General features: G+C 35.5%; 5 protein-coding genes across 6 annotated transcripts; 2 read left to right on the top strand and 3 right to left on the bottom strand.

The window, feature by feature from the left end:
- On the top strand, positions 5,092-6,141 carry LOC104741380 (zinc finger protein ZAT10-like). The gene has a single exon (XM_010462231.2). It carries the CDS (start codon positions 5,208-5,210, stop codon positions 5,937-5,939), a length of 732 nt encoding a protein of 243 aa, XP_010460533.1. The 5' UTR covers positions 5,092-5,207; the 3' UTR covers positions 5,940-6,141.
- On the bottom strand, positions 10,637-11,485 carry LOC104743565 (glutathione S-transferase T3-like). Its single transcript, XM_010464631.1, has one exon. It carries the CDS (start codon positions 11,483-11,485, stop codon positions 10,637-10,639), a length of 849 nt encoding a protein of 282 aa, XP_010462933.1.
- Positions 13,876-20,161, top strand: LOC104741377 (transcription initiation factor TFIID subunit 4-like). 2 transcript variants are annotated; one of them, XM_010462228.2, is made up of 19 exons: positions 13,876-13,973; positions 14,073-14,139; positions 14,236-14,402; positions 14,825-14,926; positions 15,094-15,145; positions 15,255-15,964; positions 16,131-16,255; positions 16,410-16,473; positions 17,254-17,314; positions 17,397-18,103; positions 18,282-18,406; positions 18,558-18,645; positions 18,732-18,870; positions 18,954-19,009; positions 19,096-19,152; positions 19,233-19,361; positions 19,430-19,480; positions 19,560-19,728; positions 19,832-20,161. In XM_010462228.2, exons 1-19 carry the CDS (start codon positions 13,932-13,934, stop codon positions 19,978-19,980), a joined length of 3,060 nt encoding a protein of 1,019 aa, XP_010460530.1. In that variant the 5' UTR covers positions 13,876-13,931; the 3' UTR covers positions 19,981-20,161. The 2 variants fall into 2 exon arrangements, with proteins under 2 accessions (XP_010460530.1, XP_010460531.1); XM_010462229.1 differs by lacking the exons at positions 13,876-13,973; positions 14,073-14,139; positions 14,236-14,402 and adding exons at positions 14,443-14,491; positions 14,584-14,750.
- On the bottom strand, positions 20,139-20,734 carry LOC104741378 (acanthoscurrin-2-like). The gene has a single exon (XM_010462230.2). It carries the CDS (start codon positions 20,666-20,668, stop codon positions 20,159-20,161), a length of 510 nt encoding a protein of 169 aa, XP_010460532.1. The 5' UTR covers positions 20,669-20,734; the 3' UTR covers positions 20,139-20,158.
- LOC104743564 lies at positions 21,553-22,686 on the bottom strand. The gene is made up of 2 exons (XM_010464630.1): positions 22,166-22,686; positions 21,553-22,114 (listed from the first exon to the last, which is right to left on the bottom strand). The coding sequence occupies exons 1-2, from the start codon at positions 22,684-22,686 to the stop codon at positions 21,553-21,555; spliced, it is 1,083 nt and encodes a 360-aa protein (XP_010462932.1).

The following is a 23,842-nucleotide window of genomic DNA, read 5'->3' as shown; positions in this document are numbered from 1 at the left end:
GAGGAGTACGAGTGGGTATGCTTTTATTTTGAGTGGAGGAGCTGTAGCTTGGGCATCCAAGAAACAACCAGTGGTGACGTTATCAACAACAGAAGCAGAGTTTGTGGCTGCTGCGTTCTGCGCGTGTCAATGTGTTTGGATGAGAAGAATTCTGGAGGAGTTTGGACTAGAGCAAGTAAGGAGCACAACGGTTTTGTGTGATAACAGTTCGACTATCAAGTTATCAAAAAACCCAGTGCTCCATGGTCGAAGTAAACACATCGATGTCCGGTTTCATTTCTTAAGGGATCTTACAAGGGAAGGAGTTGTTCAGCTAGAGCATTGCGGAACAGATGATCAGGTAGCAGACATTCTAACTAAGCCTTTGAGATTGGAAGTCTTTGCCAAGCTGAGGGAGAAGCTGGGAGTTTGCGAACACAAGTTGGAATAAACTGAATTTTACTGTTTTCAGTTTAGGAGAGGCATTGTTGGGTTTGAATTAGTCTTTGGTTGTTTGTTTCAGTTCTAATAAACTCCTGGTCTGTAGGAGTAGTTAGTAGTAGTCCAAGTATTTCCAAGTATTTCGGTTTCTTAGTTTGCTTCCGTAAGTTTCGTTTCTCTTGTTGTTACTTTGGCTATTTAAAGCCTGCAATCTCGATCAAATAAAGGATCGAAGTATTCAGCTTTTGTGTGAGTTTTATGTGAGACCAACAATAACTTGTAATAACTTCCAACTCTTTGGATAAATCTTGTGGATAGATTGCATCACAGCTGAAGTTAATGGCATTACATTATACACAACAAAATGATTGAAAAAAAGGTAGGGAACCTATGTTTTCATTATCGTTAAACCATAGGGGTCATAGTAATAATTTACTATGTATATATATATCAGAATATGTACACAAATAATTTAAATCCTCGATCTCGTGTGTTTCTGTTAAATTATTTGACAGACTAAAAGAAAATCCCGGAATAATATAATAATGTATATATCACATAATCATTTACTCCTAATTATGATACATCCTCTATAATTTAATTGAGAAGTCATGTAAGAGAAGACAATGGTAATGTGTCAATGTGAGAGCCACAGAGCAAGTCAAGGAAAACATCTTGTGTTCTCTAAAATAAAACAAATGAATGCTTCTAAGTGTAATGTATTGCAAATATATCATTCTGCACATTAATGCTAATTTCAGTAGTAGTCATCAAGGAAACTTAGATGGCGAGTTATTATTGGTCCCAAGTTAAACTTTATGATAAAAAGATGACTCCTTATCAATTATTAGGAAAAGTTAATCGCAGATCGAGCCAAATTATTAGCCAAAGTTATGCATTTGATTAATAATAATAGTTAACCCCAAAATTTAACATGTGAGAAGTACGTAACGTTTTATGATTTATCCACAAATTTAACAATTTGCGTAGGTTACTTGACTCGCAGAGGAGAGATTTTACAGACTTTCTTAAGAGAAGAGGTTTTAATTTTTAGAGTGGACCAGAATGGACCCAAACCTTTTTAACCCAACCCAAACTCAAAGAAGAACGACTCGTCCTCGAACCCCAAGGCCCTACTTGATTTACAAATTATTCTAATCCTCATTTCTCCTAATGACCTAATTTTATACATATGATAATATGAGTACTGTTTAAATTCCATACACCTACCTTCCGTTTTAAACTTTAAAATTTACAGAGACTACAAGATTTTGGCTCTCTACATATATTATGTATCAATCAAATCTCGAATTTCACATTCAGATTACATATTTTCTTGTTATACTTCTAGAACAGATGAGTAATTTACCAAAATTCTTTCTAATTTCATAAACAATATATTACAGGAGCTGGGGAGAAATAAATTTGAATTACGCTGATATCATAATCACCGTACTTTTAATATATATCAACTTCTCGTAAGTCGAATTAATGGTCCAAAAGATAACTAGGTAACTTTTGAGTTTTGTCTTTGAATGAACTTTTTATTTGTGAGAAGGTAAGAGGTTTGGTGTGAGAGAGAAGAGCTTTATCCAGAAGGCAATGCGTGACCCATGCATGATGACACGCCGACTATACATCTTTTGGTTCTCTGCATCACATATGGCCACCTCACACAAGTTTCATGTTTTCCTTTATACACATATATAGCTAGCTCATCTTTGTTTTCATTTACATAATATCAAAGTGTCTCTTATGCACTCTATTTGAACCTGAATATAATCCACGACGAGGCTCTTTAAACCACAAATGGCTATCTGTGTATAAACATATACAGTATATTTTTGTTGGATATCATGATTACAGCAGCCTCTCAAAAGAATTTATAGCAGATATATCCAAATTGCTTTATATTATGAATTTATAGCAGATATATCCAAATTGCTTTATATTATGTATATTTCTTGACGCGTTATATAAGATCAAGGTTATGTGGATAACGTGTTAACAAAAACTCCTTTAATTGTGAGACTTTTCAAAAATACAACTTTTTGGTTAGCAACAACTTGACGACATATAAGAAAAAGAGGGTTAGCAACAGCTATATCAAATCCAGAACATAAATAAAGACCGAAACATTATTACATTGGAATATGTTTCTAAAGTAGAATTTATAAGTCGTATCTAGCTAGTAATTGTTTAGGACGATTTTTTCATAAATTTAAATCGAACTAATTGATTTAAAGTGAAGAGTGTTAGTAAAATAACATTGTACCAAATAGTTATGATGTAGTGGGTTTTTACTTGTGGAGGAATTATCTTATAGATCTACGTTAATTATTAAAAAGTTTTTAACGCAAATTTATCTAGACTACTTATGTTTAGCCAGTCGAAATAATGTCATACTTTATATATATTTTAAAAATCGATAAATAAATTATTCAATGATTATNTCTCTGCATCACATATGGCCACCTCACACAAGTTTCATGTTTTCCTTTATACACATATATAGCTAGCTCATCTTTGTTTTCATTTACATAATATCAAAGTGTCTCTTATGCACTCTATTTGAACCTGAATATAATCCACGACGAGGCTCTTTAAACCACAAATGGCTATCTGTGTATAAACATATACAGTATATTTTTGTTGGATATCATGATTACAGCAGCCTCTCAAAAGAATTTATAGCAGATATATCCAAATTGCTTTATATTATGAATTTATAGCAGATATATCCAAATTGCTTTATATTATGTATATTTCTTGACGCGTTATATAAGATCAAGGTTATGTGGATAACGTGTTAACAAAAACTCCTTTAATTGTGAGACTTTTCAAAAATACAACTTTTTGGTTAGCAACAACTTGACGACATATAAGAAAAAGAGGGTTAGCAACAGCTATATCAAATCCAGAACATAAATAAAGACCGAAACATTATTACATTGGAATATGTTTCTAAAGTAGAATTTATAAGTCGTATCTAGCTAGTAATTGTTTAGGACGATTTTTTCATAAATTTAAATCGAACTAATTGATTTAAAGTGAAGAGTGTTAGTAAAATAACATTGTACCAAATAGTTATGATGTAGTGGGTTTTTACTTGTGGAGGAATTATCTTATAGATCTACGTTAATTATTAAAAAGTTTTTAACGCAAATTTATCTAGACTACTTATGTTTAGCCAGTCGAAATAATGTCATACTTTATATATATTTTAAAAATCGATAAATAAATTATTCAATGATTATATCCATCTTGAGAAAATTAGTAAAATGATAAAAAAAAAACCGCATTTTAAAAAGTTATTCAAAAAATGTGAGATTTTTGCTGTAACTATTATAGATTTTGCTTTAATACATAAAAAGATTGGTCCATTACTCTATTATTGTCCTCTGTTTTATACCTTTGCAATCTAAATTTATCATCTTCGGACTATTATATATAAAATACTACTTTTAGGTTAGCGACGACAACACAAATGCCGTTTACCGGTTAACTGTTTGCGTCAATCAATTAATTAAGAAAAGTAAACCGGACGGTTATTTGAGCGTTGAAGAAGAAGAGAGGGGCGCCGCGTGAAGAAATGAGGAAGAGTCAAATGTCGTCGCTTTTTGTTTTAGTCAAATGTAGTTCGTTTCCCACATCTACACTGTCACACAGAGATATAAATAATATTAGTAATAAATTAGTGTAGTAGTACCAAGTTACCAACAATGTTGGTTCCTTCGATTTAATTAAATTATTAAGTTGGTGGATTGGACTGTGTGGAAGCTTGAAATAGTCTTTTTACTAATCATGCTACCGTCTCAGACCTCTCATTAGTCCTTACCTCCACCTTTTTCAATATGAAATACTGTTCAAAAGCTTTTGAACGGTTTACATTTCGGCATTTTAGATTCTTATTCTCGTCTTTAATCATACACATACCCAACAAAAACAAATATCATTCGAATATTCTTAACCTTTAAGGCTGTTAGAATTTAATCTACGATCGAGCTAAAGGTCGAACCATTTACTTTTAAAGACACAAACAGCAAGTCTGAACTAGCAAGTAGCAACTCAACTTTACGTATCGAACAATTTAGTTTACCTAATTTTATTTGGCTTGATTTTTTTTATGTAACACGTTTTCAAATGAATCTTGTGTAAAGATATTTCCGAAGATGCTTTTTTTTTTTTTTTTTTTTTTTTTTTTTTTTTTTTTTTTTTTTTTTTTTTTTTTTTTTTTTTTTTTTTTTTTTNGTTTTTTTGTCAACTAGTTAGTAGTTATAACTATCTATCTTCTTAAAAGTAAACCGAAACGTGTACCATACGAGTACCATCATCAGCCATGACAACCACAAAAACTCTAGAATATTGTGTAAGGCGGCATCACTAAAATTGAAGGAAAAAGTCATCATAGCCGACCTCTTCTTTTGCTCTCTCACACTACTTGCACACGTGTACTAGGTCAAACCAAACGTGCCCAAATTATTTTTCTCTCTTTACCCCGAAGTAAAACAAAAACATTTAGATACTTTCATTACAACTTTGGTCCGCATATTTAAAAAGAAAAAATAAAAATAATAAATGAAGTAATTATCTAATCGCCACCTTCACTCTTCACACTTTCCCACCACTTGTCACGCAACTTCCTTCTTCACACTCCACCTACTATATATGTATACACTCTTTNCAACAATCTCTCATATTTTTTATTCACTACCAATCTTACAAAAGCAACCTTCAAAACTAAGTATCCCAGAGACAGAGATATCTTCAGAGAATCTTTTAACTTAATGGCGCTCGAGGCTCTTACTTCACCAAGATTAGCTTCTCCGATTCCTCCACTCTTCGAAGACTCTTCAGTCTTCCATGGAGTTGAGCACTGGACCAAGGGTAAGCGATCTAAGAGATCAAGATCCGATTTCCACCACCAGAACCTCACTGAGGAAGAGTATCTAGCGTTCTTCCTCATGCTTCTCGCTCGTGACGGAGATCGCAAACATCATCAACCACCTCCTCCTCTTCTTCCGGCGGCGGCTGAGAAGACGATGGAGAAGTTAAGCTATAAGTGTACCGTCTGCGACAAGACTTTCTCGTCTTACCAAGCTCTCGGTGGTCACAAGGCGAGCCACAGAAAGAACTTATCACAAACTCACTCCGGCGGCGGAGGAGGAGATGACCAGTCAACCTCGTCGGCAACAACCACATCCGCTGTGACTACCGGAAGTGGGAAATCACACGTTTGCTCGATCTGTAACAAGTCTTTTCCTTCCGGTCAAGCTCTCGGCGGACACAAGCGGTGCCACTACGAAGGAAACAACAACAACACCAACAACAACAGTAGTAGCGTGTCCAATTCTGAAGGTGCAGGGTCCACCAGCCACGTCAGCAGTAGCCACCGTGGGTTTGACCTCAACATCCCTCCTATACCGGAGTTCTGGACGGTCAACGGAGAGGACGAAGTGATGAGCCCTATGCCGGCCAAGAAGCCTCGGTTTGACTTCCCGGTCAAACTTCAGCTTTGAGGAGGAAATTATATAAATTACTTAGACGATAAGATTTGTTCGTTTGTTACATACACTGTTGAGAGAGTTGTGTAGGAATTTGTTGACTGTACATACCAATTTGGACTTTGACCGATTCCAATTCTTGTTCTTCTTTCATTCAACTTGATTCTTTTACCACATATTATTCCATTAATCGATTACGCGTTGAGTTTTATTTGAATAGTATGAAGTGATACCACTACAAATTCTGTTTATGGCTCTGTTTTCTAATTTTTATATTCATATACAGCAATAAGCATAATCAAGAACCTTCTAGTTTCTACTACTATCCACATATTCTCAGAGTCACATTTTGAAAGCTGTATGGAAAATAAAAGATGCGAGTTTTCTTACGGAAGACTACATTAGGGCATCTTTATCGGGAACATTTTTGGGTGTTATTGAAGTAAAAATATTACTAAATAACATTTTTGGGTGTTATTGAAGTAAAAATATTACTAAATAATATAAGATTATTAGTTTAGATTTTTTGTTAAAAAGTTAGTTATTTGGAGAACATGTTTAAGATTATAAGATTTAATAATATAATAATTTTAAATATATTATAATTATAAATTTTTATAAAATAATATTTAAATTATAAACTTAAAAAAACTTTTACTAAAATTCAAAATACAATACCAAATTTTTATGAAACAAAAAAATATTGTAAATAAAATAAAAAAAAACCAAATAAACATATTACTTAATTAATTAAAACATACAAACATTTTATTTAATTAATACATAGTTTAATGTCTAAATTTACTCTATATATTTTCAACCAAATCTTCCTTTAATTTGTGATGTGCTTGTCTATTACGAATTATTGTATGACTATCACCTAAACGTTCAAGATTTGAAGGTATATTTACTGAAAACGTAAGTTCCGGAGTAGTTCCGGTTCCATCTTCTTGTTGGAATTCTTGTTCGTCATAGAATGTGTATGAATCTCGTTCATCTTCGACAATCATATTATGGAGTATGAGACATGCTCTCATAATATATGCAATTTTACNAATTCTGTTTATGGCTCTGTTTTCTAATTTTTATATTCATATACAGCAATAAGCATAATCAAGAACCTTCTAGTTTCTACTACTATCCACATATTCTCAGAGTCACATTTTGAAAGCTGTATGGAAAATAAAAGATGCGAGTTTTCTTACGGAAGACTACATTAGGGCATCTTTATCGGGAACATTTTTGGGTGTTATTGAAGTAAAAATATTACTAAATAACATTTTTGGGTGTTATTGAAGTAAAAATATTACTAAATAATATAAGATTATTAGTTTAGATTTTTTGTTAAAAAGTTAGTTATTTGGAGAACATGTTTAAGATTATAAGATTTAATAATATAATAATTTTAAATATATTATAATTATAAATTTTTATAAAATAATATTTAAATTATAAACTTAAAAAAACTTTTACTAAAATTCAAAATACAATACCAAATTTTTATGAAACAAAAAAATATTGTAAATAAAATAAAAAAAAACCAAATAAACATATTACTTAATTAATTAAAACATACAAACATTTTATTTAATTAATACATAGTTTAATGTCTAAATTTACTCTATATATTTTCAACCAAATCTTCCTTTAATTTGTGATGTGCTTGTCTATTACGAATTATTGTATGACTATCACCTAAACGTTCAAGATTTGAAGGTATATTTACTGAAAACGTAAGTTCCGGAGTAGTTCCGGTTCCATCTTCTTGTTGGAATTCTTGTTCGTCATAGAATGTGTATGAATCTCGTTCATCTTCGACAATCATATTATGGAGTATGAGACATGCTCTCATAATATATGCAATTTTACCCTTTGACCATAAAAAAGATTGATTTTTAATCATGGCGAATCTAGATTGCAGGACTCCAAAAGCACGCTCAACATCTTTTCGTGCACCTTCTTGACGTTTTGCAAACAAACGATGTTTCGGGTGTTGTGGTTGTGGGATGGATTTAACAAATGTTGCCCATTCGGGGTAAATACCATCCGTCAGATAGTAAGCCAAATTATACTCACTTCCGTTAACATAGTACGTAACTTCGGGAGCTCGACCGTAAATAATGTCATTAAATATTGGTGATTGATCAAGAACATTTAAATCGTTACAAGTACCTGGAGCTCCAAAAAATGCGTGTCATATCCAGAGATCTTGTGAAGCTACCGCCTCCAAAACAATTGTTGGTTTATCGGTGCCTCGCGAATACATTCTTTTCCAAGCGGTTGGGCAATTTTTCTACTTCCAATGCATACAGTCGATGCTTCCAACAATCCCGGGGAAAAACCCGCTGTTCTCCATAAAAGAGTAGCTTTTGAAGATCCTCTGGTGTGGATCGGCGTAGGTATTCAGTGCCAAACAAGTCAACTATTCCGACGACGAAATGTTCCAAACATTTACGAGCAGTCGATTCAGCAAGACGTATATATTCGTCAACCGAGTCCGATCCAGTCCCATATGGTAATAGTCGAATTGCTGCAGTACATTGTTGTAGCGGTGATAAACCATTCCGGAAGGTTGCATTTTTTTTTGGTTTAAAATATGGAACTTCTTCACTGAGAAGATTCACAATACGCAAGAACAATGACTTGTTCATTCGAAACCGTCGGCGAAATTGCCTCTCCGGGTAAGTCGGATTATCACTAAAATAATCGTTCCACAAACGTTCGTGCCCATCTTCCCGTTTTCTATCGATATATGTATGTGTATTCCTTTCCGCCGGAAATTCCTCTTCAGCAGCTTCAAATTGATTATTAAATTGCTCTTGAAAAAATTGGTTAAAACTATCATTATTTGGATCATAATGGTAGTGAAAATTGTTGGAAGAAGATGCCATAAGATGAACAAGAGAAGGAAATGTTTATTTTAGGTGAGAGAAGGAAATGTTTGTTTTTGGTGAGAAAGGAAATGATTGTTTTTGGTGAGAGAAGCAAATGTTTGTTTTTGATGAAATAAAACCTNTTTTTTTTGGTTTAAAATATGGAACTTCTTCACTGAGAAGATTCACAATACGCAAGAACAATGACTTGTTCATTCGAAACCGTCGGCGAAATTGCCTCTCCGGGTAAGTCGGATTATCACTAAAATAATCGTTCCACAAACGTTCGTGCCCATCTTCCCGTTTTCTATCGATATATGTACGTGTATTCCTTTCTGCCGGAATTTCCTCTTCAGCAGCTTCAAATTGATTATTAAATTGCTCTTGAAAAAATTGGTTAAAACTATCATTATTTGGATCATAATGGTAGTGAAAATTGTTGGAAGAAGATGCCATAAGATGAACAAGAGAAGGAAATGTTTGTTTTTGGTGAGAGAAAGAAATGTTTGTTTTTGGTGAGCAAGGAAATGTTTGTTTTTGGTGAGAGAAGCAAATGTTTGTTTTTGTTGAAATAAAACCTTGTGCTCTTCTCATATATATAGAGGGATCATCAACTCTTGTGATACATCAATGTTTGTGATACATCAACTCTTGTGACTCGGTTAATATTTGACTTTAAAACTAAAATCCAAACAAGCCTAAACAAAGCTTACAATCAAGCCGATCACGGGTTCACCATCCCGGGTACATACCAGTCAAGTCTAAACTAAAATCCAAACAAGCCGATCACGGGTTCACTAGCCTCTGCCTACAATCATACAATTCACGGGTTCACCATCCCGGGTACATACCAAAAAGCTTACAATCATACATAAAGCCTAAACAAATTTACTTACTAATCATGATAAGTACCACTACCATAACCATCATACCGAAGAAAAAAACAACTACCAATTCAGGGGCCATTTGAAAGAATGGTTTCTTCTCTCGTACCTCAGTAACAAGCCTCTCCAGATTCACCAACCTCTGATCTGACTGGTTTTGATGGTCCTTGAGCTGGATCAGTTGGTCCTTGAGCTGGGTCAGTTGTGTCTCATAATCAGGTAGTGGTTCAGCTTCACGACTCCACAGACTTGTGAATCCAATCTCAGTTGATGGTTGCGGAGGATAGTAACAGGTCTCAGCCTCCTCTTCTGAATCGGAACTATAGTCTAATGGGCTGTTTATACCATAGTCGTATGCAGAGTCCATGACTTCTTCAACCTGAAACCGAAACACATATATAAGTTTCCAACTAATATATAACAATGGAAACAAACATCCGAGATTCATTAAAAACATAGAGAACAAGCATAGTTAAAACAAACATCCGAGATTCATTAAAAACATAGAGAACAAGCATAGTTAAAACAAACATCCGAGATTCATTAAAAACATAGAGAACAAGCATAGTTAAAACAAACATCCGAGATTCATTAAAAACATAGAGAACAAGCATAGTTAAAACAAACATCCGAGATTCATTAAAAACATAGAGAACAAGCATAGTTAAAACAAACATCCGAGATTCATTAAAAACATAGAGAACAAGCATAGTTAAAACAAACATCCGAGATTCATTAAAAACATAGAGAACAAGCATAGTTAAAACAAACATCCGAGATTCATTAAAAACATAGAGAACAAGCATAGTTAAAACAAACATCCGAGATTCATTAAAAACATAGGACAAACATAGTTAAAACAAACATAAACTACAGCGGACAAATCATCTACTATTTCTTCTAAGTTAAAACAGTTCAGCCATTAGCTTCTTCTTTAGAGCTATTTCATCTTCGTCTAGAGTTTCTTTCTTGGCAATGAGAGTGTCAAAATGGACATCTTTTGGAGTTCTTTCATGCCCTCCAAATCCTTCTGTTTTATCTCCCACATGTGACTAAACTCTGCAGATGGTGCAGCCTTCTCTTTACCTTTGGAGTTCCTTACTTTTTTCGTTGCCTTTATGCCCGAAGGCCTGATCTCGTGCTCACCAACGACAGAACCTGTAGATGGTGCAGCATCATCAGCTTTTCTTTTGTTAGAGCTGGTTGTCTTTGGAGTGGGGTTCATAGCCTCCAGGTTTGCCCATTTCTGTTCATAGCGTAGCACACTCCAAGCATACTCCAAACCAAACTTCTTCTTGTAAAGCTTACTGTAGATTTGGTGAGCATTTTGCAAAATATCTAAATCGTTCATGCCACTAGCTTTCTCACCCTCTGCCTCTGCAAAAGCTCCACAGAATCTGCTCACTTCCTTACTGATTTTTTGCCATCTTTGTCTACAATGGTCAGAGCGCCTAGGCTCAGCACCACCACGTACATGACTACTTGTTTCATAATAGTCTCCTATACGGATCCAAAAGGACCCTGCCTTTTGGCCATTCCCAACTATTGCATCCTTCGATGTGTTTAACCAGCCGCTTATTAGGACTAAGTCATCTTGTGTGGACCATATCCGTCTCTCCCTACGCTGTTCTGCTGTCTCTTCTGATTGACTAGGAGGTTGACTCGGCTGTGAACTAGTTTGTGAACTATAAGCAGGGATTTGAGAGGAACCAATGTTTACATTGGGAGCAAAGCTGTCATATGGGAAATTAAGAAGGCTAAAGTAGGATTGAGACTGACTGTTAGGAGTATTGTTTGATTCCATAGCAATCAAAATTAAACAAGGAAGAAGCTTATGCAGAGATATTATTCGAAAGTTCTTAGAGATTGGAAGAAACAAGCAAACAAGATGGATCATAGAATAGAAGTAAAAGATATGAGAGATTGAGTATTTGGGTCGGATGTAATATAGAGAAGTTAAGAAGATCATTAAATCAAAAGTTTGGTGTTGTTAGAGACTTTTAATTCTAAATAACCATTACCTACTTCAGTCAAATCAGAAGTAAATAAAGGCCATTGAGTGTTTTTAATATAATGAAAACCAAGACATTCAAATTATTCATTACCTACTCAACTAGTTTTGTTAAAACATTCATATTATAAAGTTTTAAAAGTTTCAAAGCTTTCAAAGACAACTCAGTTTCAAAAGTTTTAAAAGTTTCGAAAGTTTATAAAGTTTTAAAAGTTTGAAAGTTTCAAATCAGTTTTTAAAGTTTTAAGACAACTCAAACCTAAAAAGCAAAACTATAATCACAACTTAATACGAGAACATGACCAGATGATAAAAGGTTAGATGTTGAGACATACAAAGCAAAACTAAATGACACTAAATTCATAACAACTCAATTACAAGAAATAAACCTAATCAAACATCCGAGACCATTACAAAACAATTCTGAGAAACTCATTACACTACTACACTTAACAAGCCACAATCAAACAAAAATTAACAAGCCACTACAATCAAATAAAATCTGTGAATTAACACTTACACTACTACACAAACCACAACACCACTCAAATCAGGAAACCAACCTTGGGACTTACCTTTTAGTTTCGAGCAAATGCAGGTTTGTTGATGGTTATCCGATTTAATTTGTCCTGGTTAACCTCACCTACAAGCCTCTGAAACAAAGCAAAATCAATTAAAGTTCATCAGTGTTAAGGTTGATTTCAAATATAACATACAACACTCGGAATTCAGTCATACATAAGCTCACTAAAATCTTATATTGATTAATCAAAATCGTTAATTGACAGAAGAGACAAACCCTATACCATGATACTAAACCCAAACCTAATTCACAGATTTCAGATTTACCCTAAATCGATGGAACATCCAAGAAACAATGACTGACAGAGAAAACGACGGGACTACCTTGTCTATATCGCCGGAGATGAGATTTGCCAGACAAAGGAGACGAGGAGACAAAGGCTCAGGAAGAAAATTTCGACTTCGCCTTCAAATCGTCGGACATATCAATCGACAAAAGAAGAGAATTTAAACGGATTTGTCGGAAAACCTATGCAAAGATCGATTTCTACATAGAAGAGCTCTCGATTTTGGTGTTTTAATGGCCGAAATACTAACCTTAGCCGACGAAAATGGTGACAACGAAGCTTTCGCCGTTTTGGAGAGAAAGAAAAAACCTAGATACGATTTCGAACAGAATGAGAGAAATGAAATATTTTTTTTCTTTGCAAAAAATCTCGCCCAATCACGTGAAGCCACGTCCTATGAGAACTGGGCTTAAATTATTTCTCATTCAAGACCAAAAAAATTGTTCTAAACCCACTGTTCATTATTTTTCTAATTTAATTAGGCTTAGAACACCCTTGGTGTTCTCCGATTAAAGATTGACCTTACAAAACAAAACAAAAAAACTTTATAACTTTTATTTTCCTTTACAAAAAACCTTAACATTTTTGGTCTTGAAAAGCCTTTCTTGACGGGTAGCACTGTTTAACGTAGTTTTAATTTGAACAAAAAATATGTTACGGATGTTTTTTTTTTTTACGATAAGTTAAGTGGAAGTTTTTAAACAACAGAGAAAAGTCAAAGAATACTTGGAAGAAAGAAAAAAGATTAATTATCAAGAAACCCTTATTGCAAATAATATTAGAACATTGATCTTGTAAATGATAAATGACTAAGATAAGAAGTCCAAACACACCACAAGTATGATTAATCTCCTAGTGGATGAATACTCAAATCCTTAGCGATTAATCTCTTAGTCTATAACTAAAAAGACTAATCTTATGTGTAGAACAAATATGTGTGAGATAATAGGAGGTAACCTATTATCTAATTTGGTGTAATATTATCTACGAGAATACAATTTTTCATCTAAAAGTGTTTTTGACTTCCAATCTTTTTCTGTAAGTGTTAGTAACTTAGTAATAATATATGCTAAGATGAACAAGTGATAAATAAATTGAGCAAAAACTCCATTATTTTATAGGGCTTCAAATTTTATCGATATATTCATTGGGCTTTCACTAGCATATAATTAAAGCCCACTTAACGAGAAATTTAAGGAAACGCCGCGCAGTGTTTTACCAAAATCTGAAAACGACACAGTGTTTCTCATCATCACCTCCCACTATATAAAAAAAAAACTTTGCGCAAATAGGGAAATCTTGGGGATTCAACAAATTCGTTTCCTTTGTAAAATTCCCTCTTCGTTTGAGCTCTTTGACATTGGGGCACCATGGATCTCTCCATTGTAAAGCTCCTAGAAGAAGACGACAAGGTTAGATTTCGAATTCCCCACTCTCCTTTTCCATCTCCGTACTGCCTTTGCCTCTATGGCTCGCAGCATCTTTAATTTCGCATTCAAATGTGTCGTTAGGGTGACTCTAAGCATTCGGAAGATGACATAAACCTATTTCAGGAAGCTCTGATTCGAGATATCGAAGGTTCGTTTTGAAAACCCTAATTCATATGCGAAACTTTTTGATTTTCTTGAGTGATCTGAAGTCTATAAACAATCCTATTGGTAATGAATGAATCAGGAATACATCAACCTCAGTGTACGAAACTGCCAAAGATGAGTAGCCAACAGGCTCATGGGGTGAAACATGGTCTTACACCAGCACGAGTTTCTGATTTGCTTCGTATCTTAGCAGACCTCAACAAAGATAGAAAGAGTCATTTTCAAAACCTGTATTGTAAACTCAAGGTGAGGCTTTTTTTTTTTTTTTTTTTTTTNTAAGCATTCCGAAGATGAATTGAACATGTTTCAGGAAGCTCTGATTCGAGATATCGAAGGTTCGGTTTTGAAAACCCTAATTCATATGCGAAACTTTTGATTTTCTTGAGTGATCTGAAGTCTATAAGCAATCCTAATGGTAACGAATCAGGAATACATCATCCTCAGTGTACGAAACTACCAAAGATGAGTAGCCAACAGGCTCGTGGAGTGGAACATGGTCTTATACCAGCACGAGTTTCTGATTTGCTTCGTATCTTAACAGACCTCAACAAAGATAGAAAGAATCAATTTGAAAACCTGTATTGTAAACTCAAGGTGAGGCTTTTTTGTTTACATATATGAATGAATTGGCAGTCTGATGGAAGACTCTCTCAATACTTTGATTGCAGAGAAAAGAAATTACAACAGATAGGCTCATACGACATCTGAAGGTTGCTGTTGGTGATCAGATGATCAGATCAGTTATTAGCAAACTGCATCAGCTACAACCGGTATTCATATTTTCTTAGCATTTTATAACTTCTGCAATGAATTTCATTTAGCTGTCTCTAACTGCAATTAGTGATAATAAGAACTCTATAGATAGGATTTCGAGTGATATATATATATATATATATATATGTAATATTGGCTCACTGATAACTATATATGTTATCAGGGAAATATGGGGATCAAACGCCGAAACCATGACAAAGTGTCTAAACCTGCTGGTATAAATTATTCAGCTGATGCCATTTACTTTTGCAATTATTATTCATCTTCTCTTATGATTTCCTTGTAGCATACAAAACGAATCCCTGATTTAATCTTTCACTGCAGAAATCAGTGCTCAAGAATCTGCTCCTAGTGAAGTTCAATTTAACCAACCGCCTTCTACAGTTTCAGGCACCTTAAGCAGTTCAGCTACTGAGCAGGGATTAAATAAGCATCCCGAGCAATACATGCAGACTCATTCAAGTTCTTCTCATAAGGATACCAACTCGGGAAGTCTTAATTCATACCCAGGGACAAATTTCAGTTCTCCTCCTGGTTCAATGCCGAGAGCGAGACTTCCTGATTTCCAGCACATGGCTAACAATCAGAATGTGGTACCAGCCAGTGTTGAAGCACCGAACAAGTCTACGATAGACATGACGAAAGTACCCAAGTTTGAGAGGCCAACTTCTGTAAATAGTCCAAGTACGGTTAAGGATGGCTCTGTATCCAACTTCCAGAACAATTTTTCCCTGCCTCTATATTCTGCTCCTTTGCAAGAATCAGTCACCAAGGACCAGACAGTTGGCCCTTCTTCATCGGTGGTCCATGTGAAGCAGAAATCAGTTGATCAAAGTTTTGACCAGGCACAGAAGCCTCATTCTTTGGTGAAGCAAGGCGTGGCTAATGTTCCACTGGAACAGAACAATGCAATTCCAAATAGTTCAAATGATGACTTGGAGAAGCAGTCTTCTAAAATGGTTTTATCCACATCTAACACCTCTGCAAGCTCTGTTTATCCTCCAATGACAACACATCTGGGATCCAGCACGATGGTAACTTATAATTATATACTCTCAAAAGACAGATACAAATGCAATTTGGTTGATGTCTCTTCAACCGATGTTGCATTGGTTTTGTGGTGCTTATATTTTGGACCACCCTGGCTTCTGTTTGTGAAGAGTAAATGGACTATCTAAGTTGTTTGTGTATACTCATCAGGTATATCTCCCTCAGCCATCTGGGACGATTCCCACAGTAGCTTACGTCATGAAGACACCGGAAATGCCGTCTGTTGGTCAGAAGAAACCTCTTGAGGCACTAGGTTCTTCGATGCCACTATCAAGGTAATAGAGCTGGCTTGTTTGTGAATGAGGAATTATTTATAGCGTCCATAGACTACTCTTCCTTTTTCATCTTTACTTTTTGATAATCTCCTTATCATTTATTTGCAATTTCCAATTATTATATTGAAGTCTTATAGAATTTGTTAATATACAGAAAGAAGCAAAAACTATGTGGAACTTCTTTAGATGGAAGTATTGAAAAGTATCAGTTACAACAGGTACTACTCTTTCAGTTTTCTTCAATGAGTATAAGTACTTCAATGAGTTTCAATTATTGACCCTAAGTAGAGTTTAGTTAATATATTTATGTACAATTAGCTTGTAAGCACATAGCATTGGCCTTAACATAGGTAACTGGTGACGCTTCAGTTAAGAGCCTTTTGAGCATATACTTCTGTTTAAAAGGTTTTTTTTTTTTGTGGCAAACTAATTTGTTATCATATATAAGAGTTAAGGAAATTGGTTGGTGTAATTTTGATCATTAATTTGATATGTATAGTGCTTCAGATTGTTATATCCAGAACATTGAATCCTCTTGCCATCAAGAATGGGATCCTTGACCATTATACCTATAGCTAATATACCTCATCTCTCAGCAGTTCAATGGATGTTATGAAATTTGTTTAAATCTCTGTGTTGCTTGTTTAGTCAGGGGTTTCCTGTTCTTAGTTGCCTCATTTCATCCGAACTTCTCTAACATCTTCCAGGGTACTGTTTAAGTGGTTTTAAATTATACTTCCAGATTTTATCAGCATTGCTGTAAAGTGCAATTAGTGATAGGAACCCCTATAAATTGGATTTCTATTGCGTCTGTTATGTTTCAGTGATAGATTTATGTACACCCTAAAGTAGACTTGGAACATAATGAAACATGTCGCATGTGAACGTATGCTGAGAAAGCAATCTCACTTGAAAAGTGCTGCAATAATAATCAATCAGTATTGAATACTTTTTGTCTTGGAATTTTGGCTCACTGATAAAACTATATATGTCATTAGGGAAATATGGGGATCAAAATACCTGGACGCCCAAACCATGTCAACGTGTCTAAATCTGCTGGTATAAATTATTCAACTGAAGCCATTTACTTTTGTAGTTATCATAGATCTTATTAACTTTCTGATTCAATCTTTAACTGCAGAAATCAGTGCTCAAGAATCTGATCCTCATGTAGTTCAAGTTAACCAACTGCCTTCTACAAGTTCAGAAACCTTAAGCAGTTCAGCTACTATTCAGGCATTAAATAAGCATCCCGAGCAATACGTGCAGCTCCCATCTAGTTCTTTTCATATGGATACCAACTATGAAAGTCTTAATTCATACCCACCGACAAATTTCAATTCTCCTGGTTCATTGCCGAGAGCGAGACTTCCTGATTTCCAGCACATGGCTAACAATCAGAATGTGGTACCAGCCAGTGTTGAAGGGGCGACCAAGTATACGATAAACATGACGAATGTGCTCAAGTTTGAGAGGCAAACTTCTGTAAATTGTCCAAGCAGGGTTCAGGATGGCCCTGTATCCAACTTCCAAAACAACTCATCCCTCAATCTATATATTGCTCCTTTGCAAGAATCAGCCACCAAGGACCAGACAGTGGGCCCTTCTTCATCAGTAGTCCATGTGAAGCAGATATCGAGTGATCAAAGTTTTGACCAGGCACAGAAGCCTCTAACATTGGTGAAGCAAGGCGTAACTAATGTTCCACTGGAACAGAAAAATGCTATTCCAATTAGTTCAAATGAGGACGTGGAGAAGCAGTCTTCTAAGATGGTTTTATCCACATCTACCACCTCTGCAAGCTCTGTTTCTCCTTCAATGACAACACAGCTGGGCTCTAGCACGATGGTAACTTATAAAATTATACTCTTAGAAGACAGATCCAAATGAAATTTGGTTGATTTCTCTTCAACCGATGTTGCATTGGTTTTGTGGTGCTTATATTTTGGACCACTCTGGCTTCTGTTTGTCCCTGTTTTGGCTTTGAACTTTTATCTCACTATAAATTTGTTTGTGTACTCGTCAGGTATATCTCCCTGCCTCACCTGGGACCATTCCCACAGCAGCTAATGTCAGGAAGACACCGGTCATGCCTTCTGTTGGTCAGAAGAAACCTCTTAAGGCACTAGGTTCGTCGATGCCACCATCAAGGTAATAGAGCTGGCTGGTTTGTGAAAGAGGAAGTATTTACAGCGCCCATAGATTACTCTTCCTTTTTAATGTTTGCTTTTTGATAATCTCCTCATTTATTTGCAATTTATAGTAATTATATTGACGTCTTATAAAATGTGGTAATGTACAGAAAGAAGCAAAAACTTTGTGGACCTTCTTCAGATCGAAGTATTGAAAATTTTAATGATGTCACTGCTGTCAGTGGCATCAATCTTCAGGTATGTTTTCTGGTAGCTGCACTTCTCAATCGAAACCTGGATATAGAGAAACGAATGAACTAAATTATTTTCTGCATCTGTTCCAGGAAGAGGAAAAACAATTATTAGATTCTGGGCCTAAAAAAAACAGTCGTGTTGCTATAGCATCTCGAAGAGTTGTGCCTGAAGAGGAAGCAAAAACGATTTTGCAGAAAATTCCACTGCAGAGAAAGCTGACAGAAATTAGTTGGGTTTTTCAACCCATCTCTTAGCTGCTTCTTTGATCTTTACTTGGAGAAGAAGTTTATATATATTTTCATATATGACAGTGGCAAAACGTGGGTTAAAGCATATAGACCATGATGTAGAGCGGTGCTTGTCTCTGGTGAGATGTCTACACCTGCTGGGAATTATTATCCTTCAATTTAGATTTCTTGTTTCTTTTTTTTTCTCATAGTTTTGTGCATTCAGTGCGTGGAGGAAAGGATGCGGGGACTATTGTCGAATATAATACGAATATCAAAGCAGGTCAGTCTACTTTCTCTTCTCATGCCTGGTTAATGCTTGTTGTGTCTGAATCTTACTGAAGTTAAAATATGCTTATGCAGCGGACTGATGCTGAGAAGTGTAGACATCAGACTTTTATCACGTCTGATATCCGGAAAGAAATTAATGAAATGAATCGGAAGGCGAAGGAGGAATGGGAAAAGAAACATGGTGGAGAAGAAAAGGCTAAGGTTTGTGTCCGAAGCTCAATATCTGTTGTCTTAAGAAGGCTAAGGTTTCATAATTTTCATTGATGTAGAATGAAGAAAATGATTTTGAAAAAGAAGACAACCATTCCAGACAAGTGAAGGTATGTAAAAATTGAGCCAATTACATAAACCTGCGCACTTGCACATACATATACTAAACGAGGTTTCATAATAAGTCAGGCAAAGAAGGAATCAGATGAGAGGAGAGCTAAGGCTGCAAATGTTGCTGTTCATGCAGCCTTTGGAGGAGATGATATGTTTTCAAAATGGAAATTTATGGCAGAAGCACGTCGGAATAAATCCTCTACAGGGCCAGGAAGAAACTCCAAGAAACTTTCTGGTGAAATTGGTAAGCCCGTTTCTATGATCTGAAATAATAAATCTCAGTTCTGTTGCTGGTTATTTTTTATGTTTAGTGTTCCTCCTAATTGCTGATTCGAATTTTTTGGTAGGTGGCACAAAATCTGGGAAGAACCTGGGTTTAACAGAAGTCCGGTCAATCTCTGTGAAGGATGTGATTGCTGTGCTGGAAAAAGAGCCTCAGATGGTGAGATCGACGCTATTGTATCGCTTATACAGTAGAATCTGCTCGGATGTTTGAACCCAAGAGAATAGATAGAAACTTTTAGGACTAATTCATTTTTTGCAGAACCTATTTGGTTCTTTATTCCATTTAAAGTGATGCCATTACAAACTCCTAAACATGGTCAAGATGCTAAAGTACATCCTTATTCTTCGTCCTAAAACGACCTAAAGAAAGCTGCATGTTGTGTTTTCTTCTAGTTTTTGCCTGATTCCTTCATGCTGGCTCCGTGGTGTCCATATCCTCCTCCGCCACCACCGCATGAACCGCCACACCCACCACCTCCACCGCCAATGACGACTCCACCTCCGATACCACCTGACCCGTATCCCTGACCGCCTCCTCCGTTGCCTCCATCCCAACCTAAACCACCACCGGACCCATACCCAGTACCACCGCCAAATCCACCACCGATCACAACACCACCACCACCACCACCTGGCCCGTATCCACCACCGTAGCCTGGGCCTCCCCCTCCATAACCACCAGCTGTGAGCTCACCCTTAAATCCGGATACGTGTCGGACACTCTTCTTTCCTTTCTCACTGGAGTGTGCATCATTCCTCATGAGCGCACTTTCTCTTCCTATCTCACTGGAGTGTGCGTCATTCCTCATGGAGGCACCTTCTCTTGCAGCTTCGCTAATCATATGGCCGATGAGGCATAGATACAAGGAAACAAGAAACCATAGCATCACTCTAGCCATGATGGCTGCTTATAGTGACCCAATTTTTTTTTATAGTTAGAATTTCTGAGAAAGTAAGTAAAAGGATTTGTGATTGAATAATAATAATAAACACACATCACTATTTATATACAATGTACAAATACAAAGGTGGTGGGTTAAGCATGGGCGCGCCAGTAGAGAGAGAAAGAGAGAGAGAGCGGTGCGTATATGGTGACTCACCAAGAGTGGTTTTAAGTGATGGGTGTGTTTTGCATGTTTTCTTCCACACCTTTTGCTACATTTTCTCAGTGTTCATTACTTCATTACGCTGACACTCTCTTACTACATTATTTGATTATAGGTTTAGAGTGTTCTTAAAAATTTAAGCTGTGGATGGGACTCCTCTCTACTGTCCAGTGAACTTATTTGAACAGACATAGGGTCGGTGTTACGGTGAGCCACTGAGCCGTGAGTGTGATCAGAGAGCCTTAGAGGAAACAATGGTATTGAAATAGAAATGATTATATTTAAGCATTTATTTAATTGAATGGAATGAAATTAAAATTTTCAGATGTGAACGGTAGAAGACTGTATAAGATTAAAATTGTTCATTGAGAAAAGTTTTTAAAATATGGAATAGTATGTATGTTTAAAAAAAAATGTATGTATGTTTTAATTAGTATAATGAATGATGTGATGAAATAAACCTTTTTCTATAAAACCAAAATATTTATACAAATTATTTAAATTCTAGTTTTCCGCAAAGAATTAATGATCAAAAATAAGATTACATTTATACAGTTTTTCTTTTTATCATACACTATCGTAAAATGTTTTTAAAAAATGACTCATTGAAAAATGTACCTAGAGTGTTTCTGAATAAATCTAGTAACAATTGAAAAAAATCAAATGCATAAAAATCATTATATTGGAAATCTACAAGTACTTTTATTATGTCTTTCTCTACTATATCCGCTGCACTTATGTCTTTGGGATTTAGAACATGGTACACCAAACTCTCCAACTGATCTCTTTCTCTTTTTTGGCGATCTCCCACTCTTAATCCTAATTTGTGGTGGTGCACAGAAGAATATAGCTAAAGAATCTGGAAATACCCAACTCTTTACATCTCCACTCGGATGAATGTTCTCAGCATATGCTTTAGCCCATATATCTGTCAAATAGAAATGATCAACCAGTTTGTATTCATCCATGTTTGTACGCTTTGCAGCCTCAATGGCGTGAATGCAAGGAATTCTATCAATGTCAACGACGCAGCATGTACAAGTCTTGTTCTTTAGGTGAACAACAAACTTATTCTTATCGTCTTTAACCTCAAACTCATGTTGATCCACTTGAAAAACATCTTGTTTCATTGCATCATTGAACCTTAATACTATCTCCTTTGTAACATTTGGTGTAGCACGCTTGTTGTGCTTGAAAGCTTTTTCCCGTCGCTCATAAAAGCATGTTGTAAGGGTTATCCTGATTGTCTCAAGAAGTGAAATCACTGGCAGCTCTCGAGGATCCTTTTACATGGAATTCAAGGACTCAACAATGTTGGTTGTCATAATATTGTAGCGGTTAGATGGTGCAGAACAACGGGCCCACTTCTTCAAATCAGCCTCTTCTAAATATTTGGCCAGTTTTGGATTAGAATTCTGTATATCCCTAAAAACAACTTCAAATTCTTGAAACGTATAAGCATCAGCTGCTGCTTCGAAAAGAGGCAAGAAACTTTTACTCCTGAACTTTACTTTGATGTTGTTTAGGAGATGAAATCTGCAAATGCCATGATGGGATGCTGGATACAATTCTAAAATTGCTTTTTCAATGGATTGAGCACGGTCAGAAATGAATACCAAATTCGGTGCATCAGGGATGATAGAGAGCAAACACCTAAAGAACCAATTCCATGCAATATCATTTTCTGAATCAACAATTGCAAATGCTATCGGATATAAGTGAAAATCTCCATCTTGTGCACTAGCTACTAGCAAAGTTCCCTTATACTTTCCTTTTAGGAATGTACCATCAACAACAATCACTCTTCTCATTAAAGAAAAACCTCTAATCGACTAGCCAAATGCGATGAACACGTATTTGAATTTCCCCACAAGATCCAACTCAAGGTAAGCAATTGTTCCTGGATTTTTTTCCCTTGCCATGTACAACCATTTCGCTAAATTTAAATGACTATCCTCACCAGTGCCTTTAACCAAATTTTGACCTTCCTCTTTTGCTCTCCAGGCTTTTTTGTATGGTATGTATACTCCATGATCTTTCCTGACCAACTCCATAATCTGTTTTGGTTTCAGTCCAACTTTCTTTTCTCTATAGTTGCTGCAGTAAAAACTCCCAAGCAAATTTGCAGTTGCTTGTCTATGGTTTGCATTCCTATGGGTTGTGTCACAATTGTGTTAATGACAATACTTCTTCACCACAAAGAATTCAGATGATAGTACCCTAGTCGCACGCATTTTCCAACTGCATTTATCATCAACACATCCCAAAATAACTCTCGTTTTGTTTGACCATAGAGATCTGAACTCAAAATTCCATTCAAGTGCCCACTTTCTCATCTTCAACATCAACTCTTCCTTGTTCTTGAAATATCTGTTCACATATATATCATCATCCCCTCGAGTCCCCATAGATATAGGAATAAGATCTGGAGCAGGAACCAAATACTCTGAATAAAATCCTTTTTCTTTTTCAGCCGTTGAGATCTCTATATCATTATATCTCATACATATATCACTTCCAATAGACCGATCAAGTTCCTAGAAAGATACATAGATTAGTAAATGAAAATGACATTTGCAAGTAACGATAGCTTTATTCTAGGAAAAATGAGGGAGTTCATCCTTAAAATTCTTGATATTCATCATTTCTGTGATTTAGGAAGGTTTTCCTAAAAATACATCAAACCTGTCTAAAAACTTATATTAAGGAATCTAACCTTGTGTGTTTCATTTACAGTTGGATGTGAACTTTCTGTAAGGATCAAAATAGGATCTCGAGCAGCAAGCAAAACAAATGAATTATTGGTCTTTTCTTTTTCAGCGGTTGAGCATGTATCACTATGTGGCATAGAAAGTGAGATGTCACTACCAAACGATTGATGAAATTCCTACAAAAATAAACATACATAGCTTAAACTTATATCATTGTGAAGAATAAGTTTAAGGAAGTTACAGTTAAAATAAAAGT

The sequence above is a fragment of the Camelina sativa genome, chromosome 14, assembly GCF_000633955.1.
Source record: "Camelina sativa cultivar DH55 chromosome 14, Cs, whole genome shotgun sequence".
Lineage (NCBI taxonomy): Eukaryota > Viridiplantae > Streptophyta > Magnoliopsida > Brassicales > Brassicaceae > Camelina > Camelina sativa.
The sequence above is the reverse complement of the archived record's forward strand: the minus strand, read 5'-3'. Positions and strand labels throughout refer to the sequence as shown.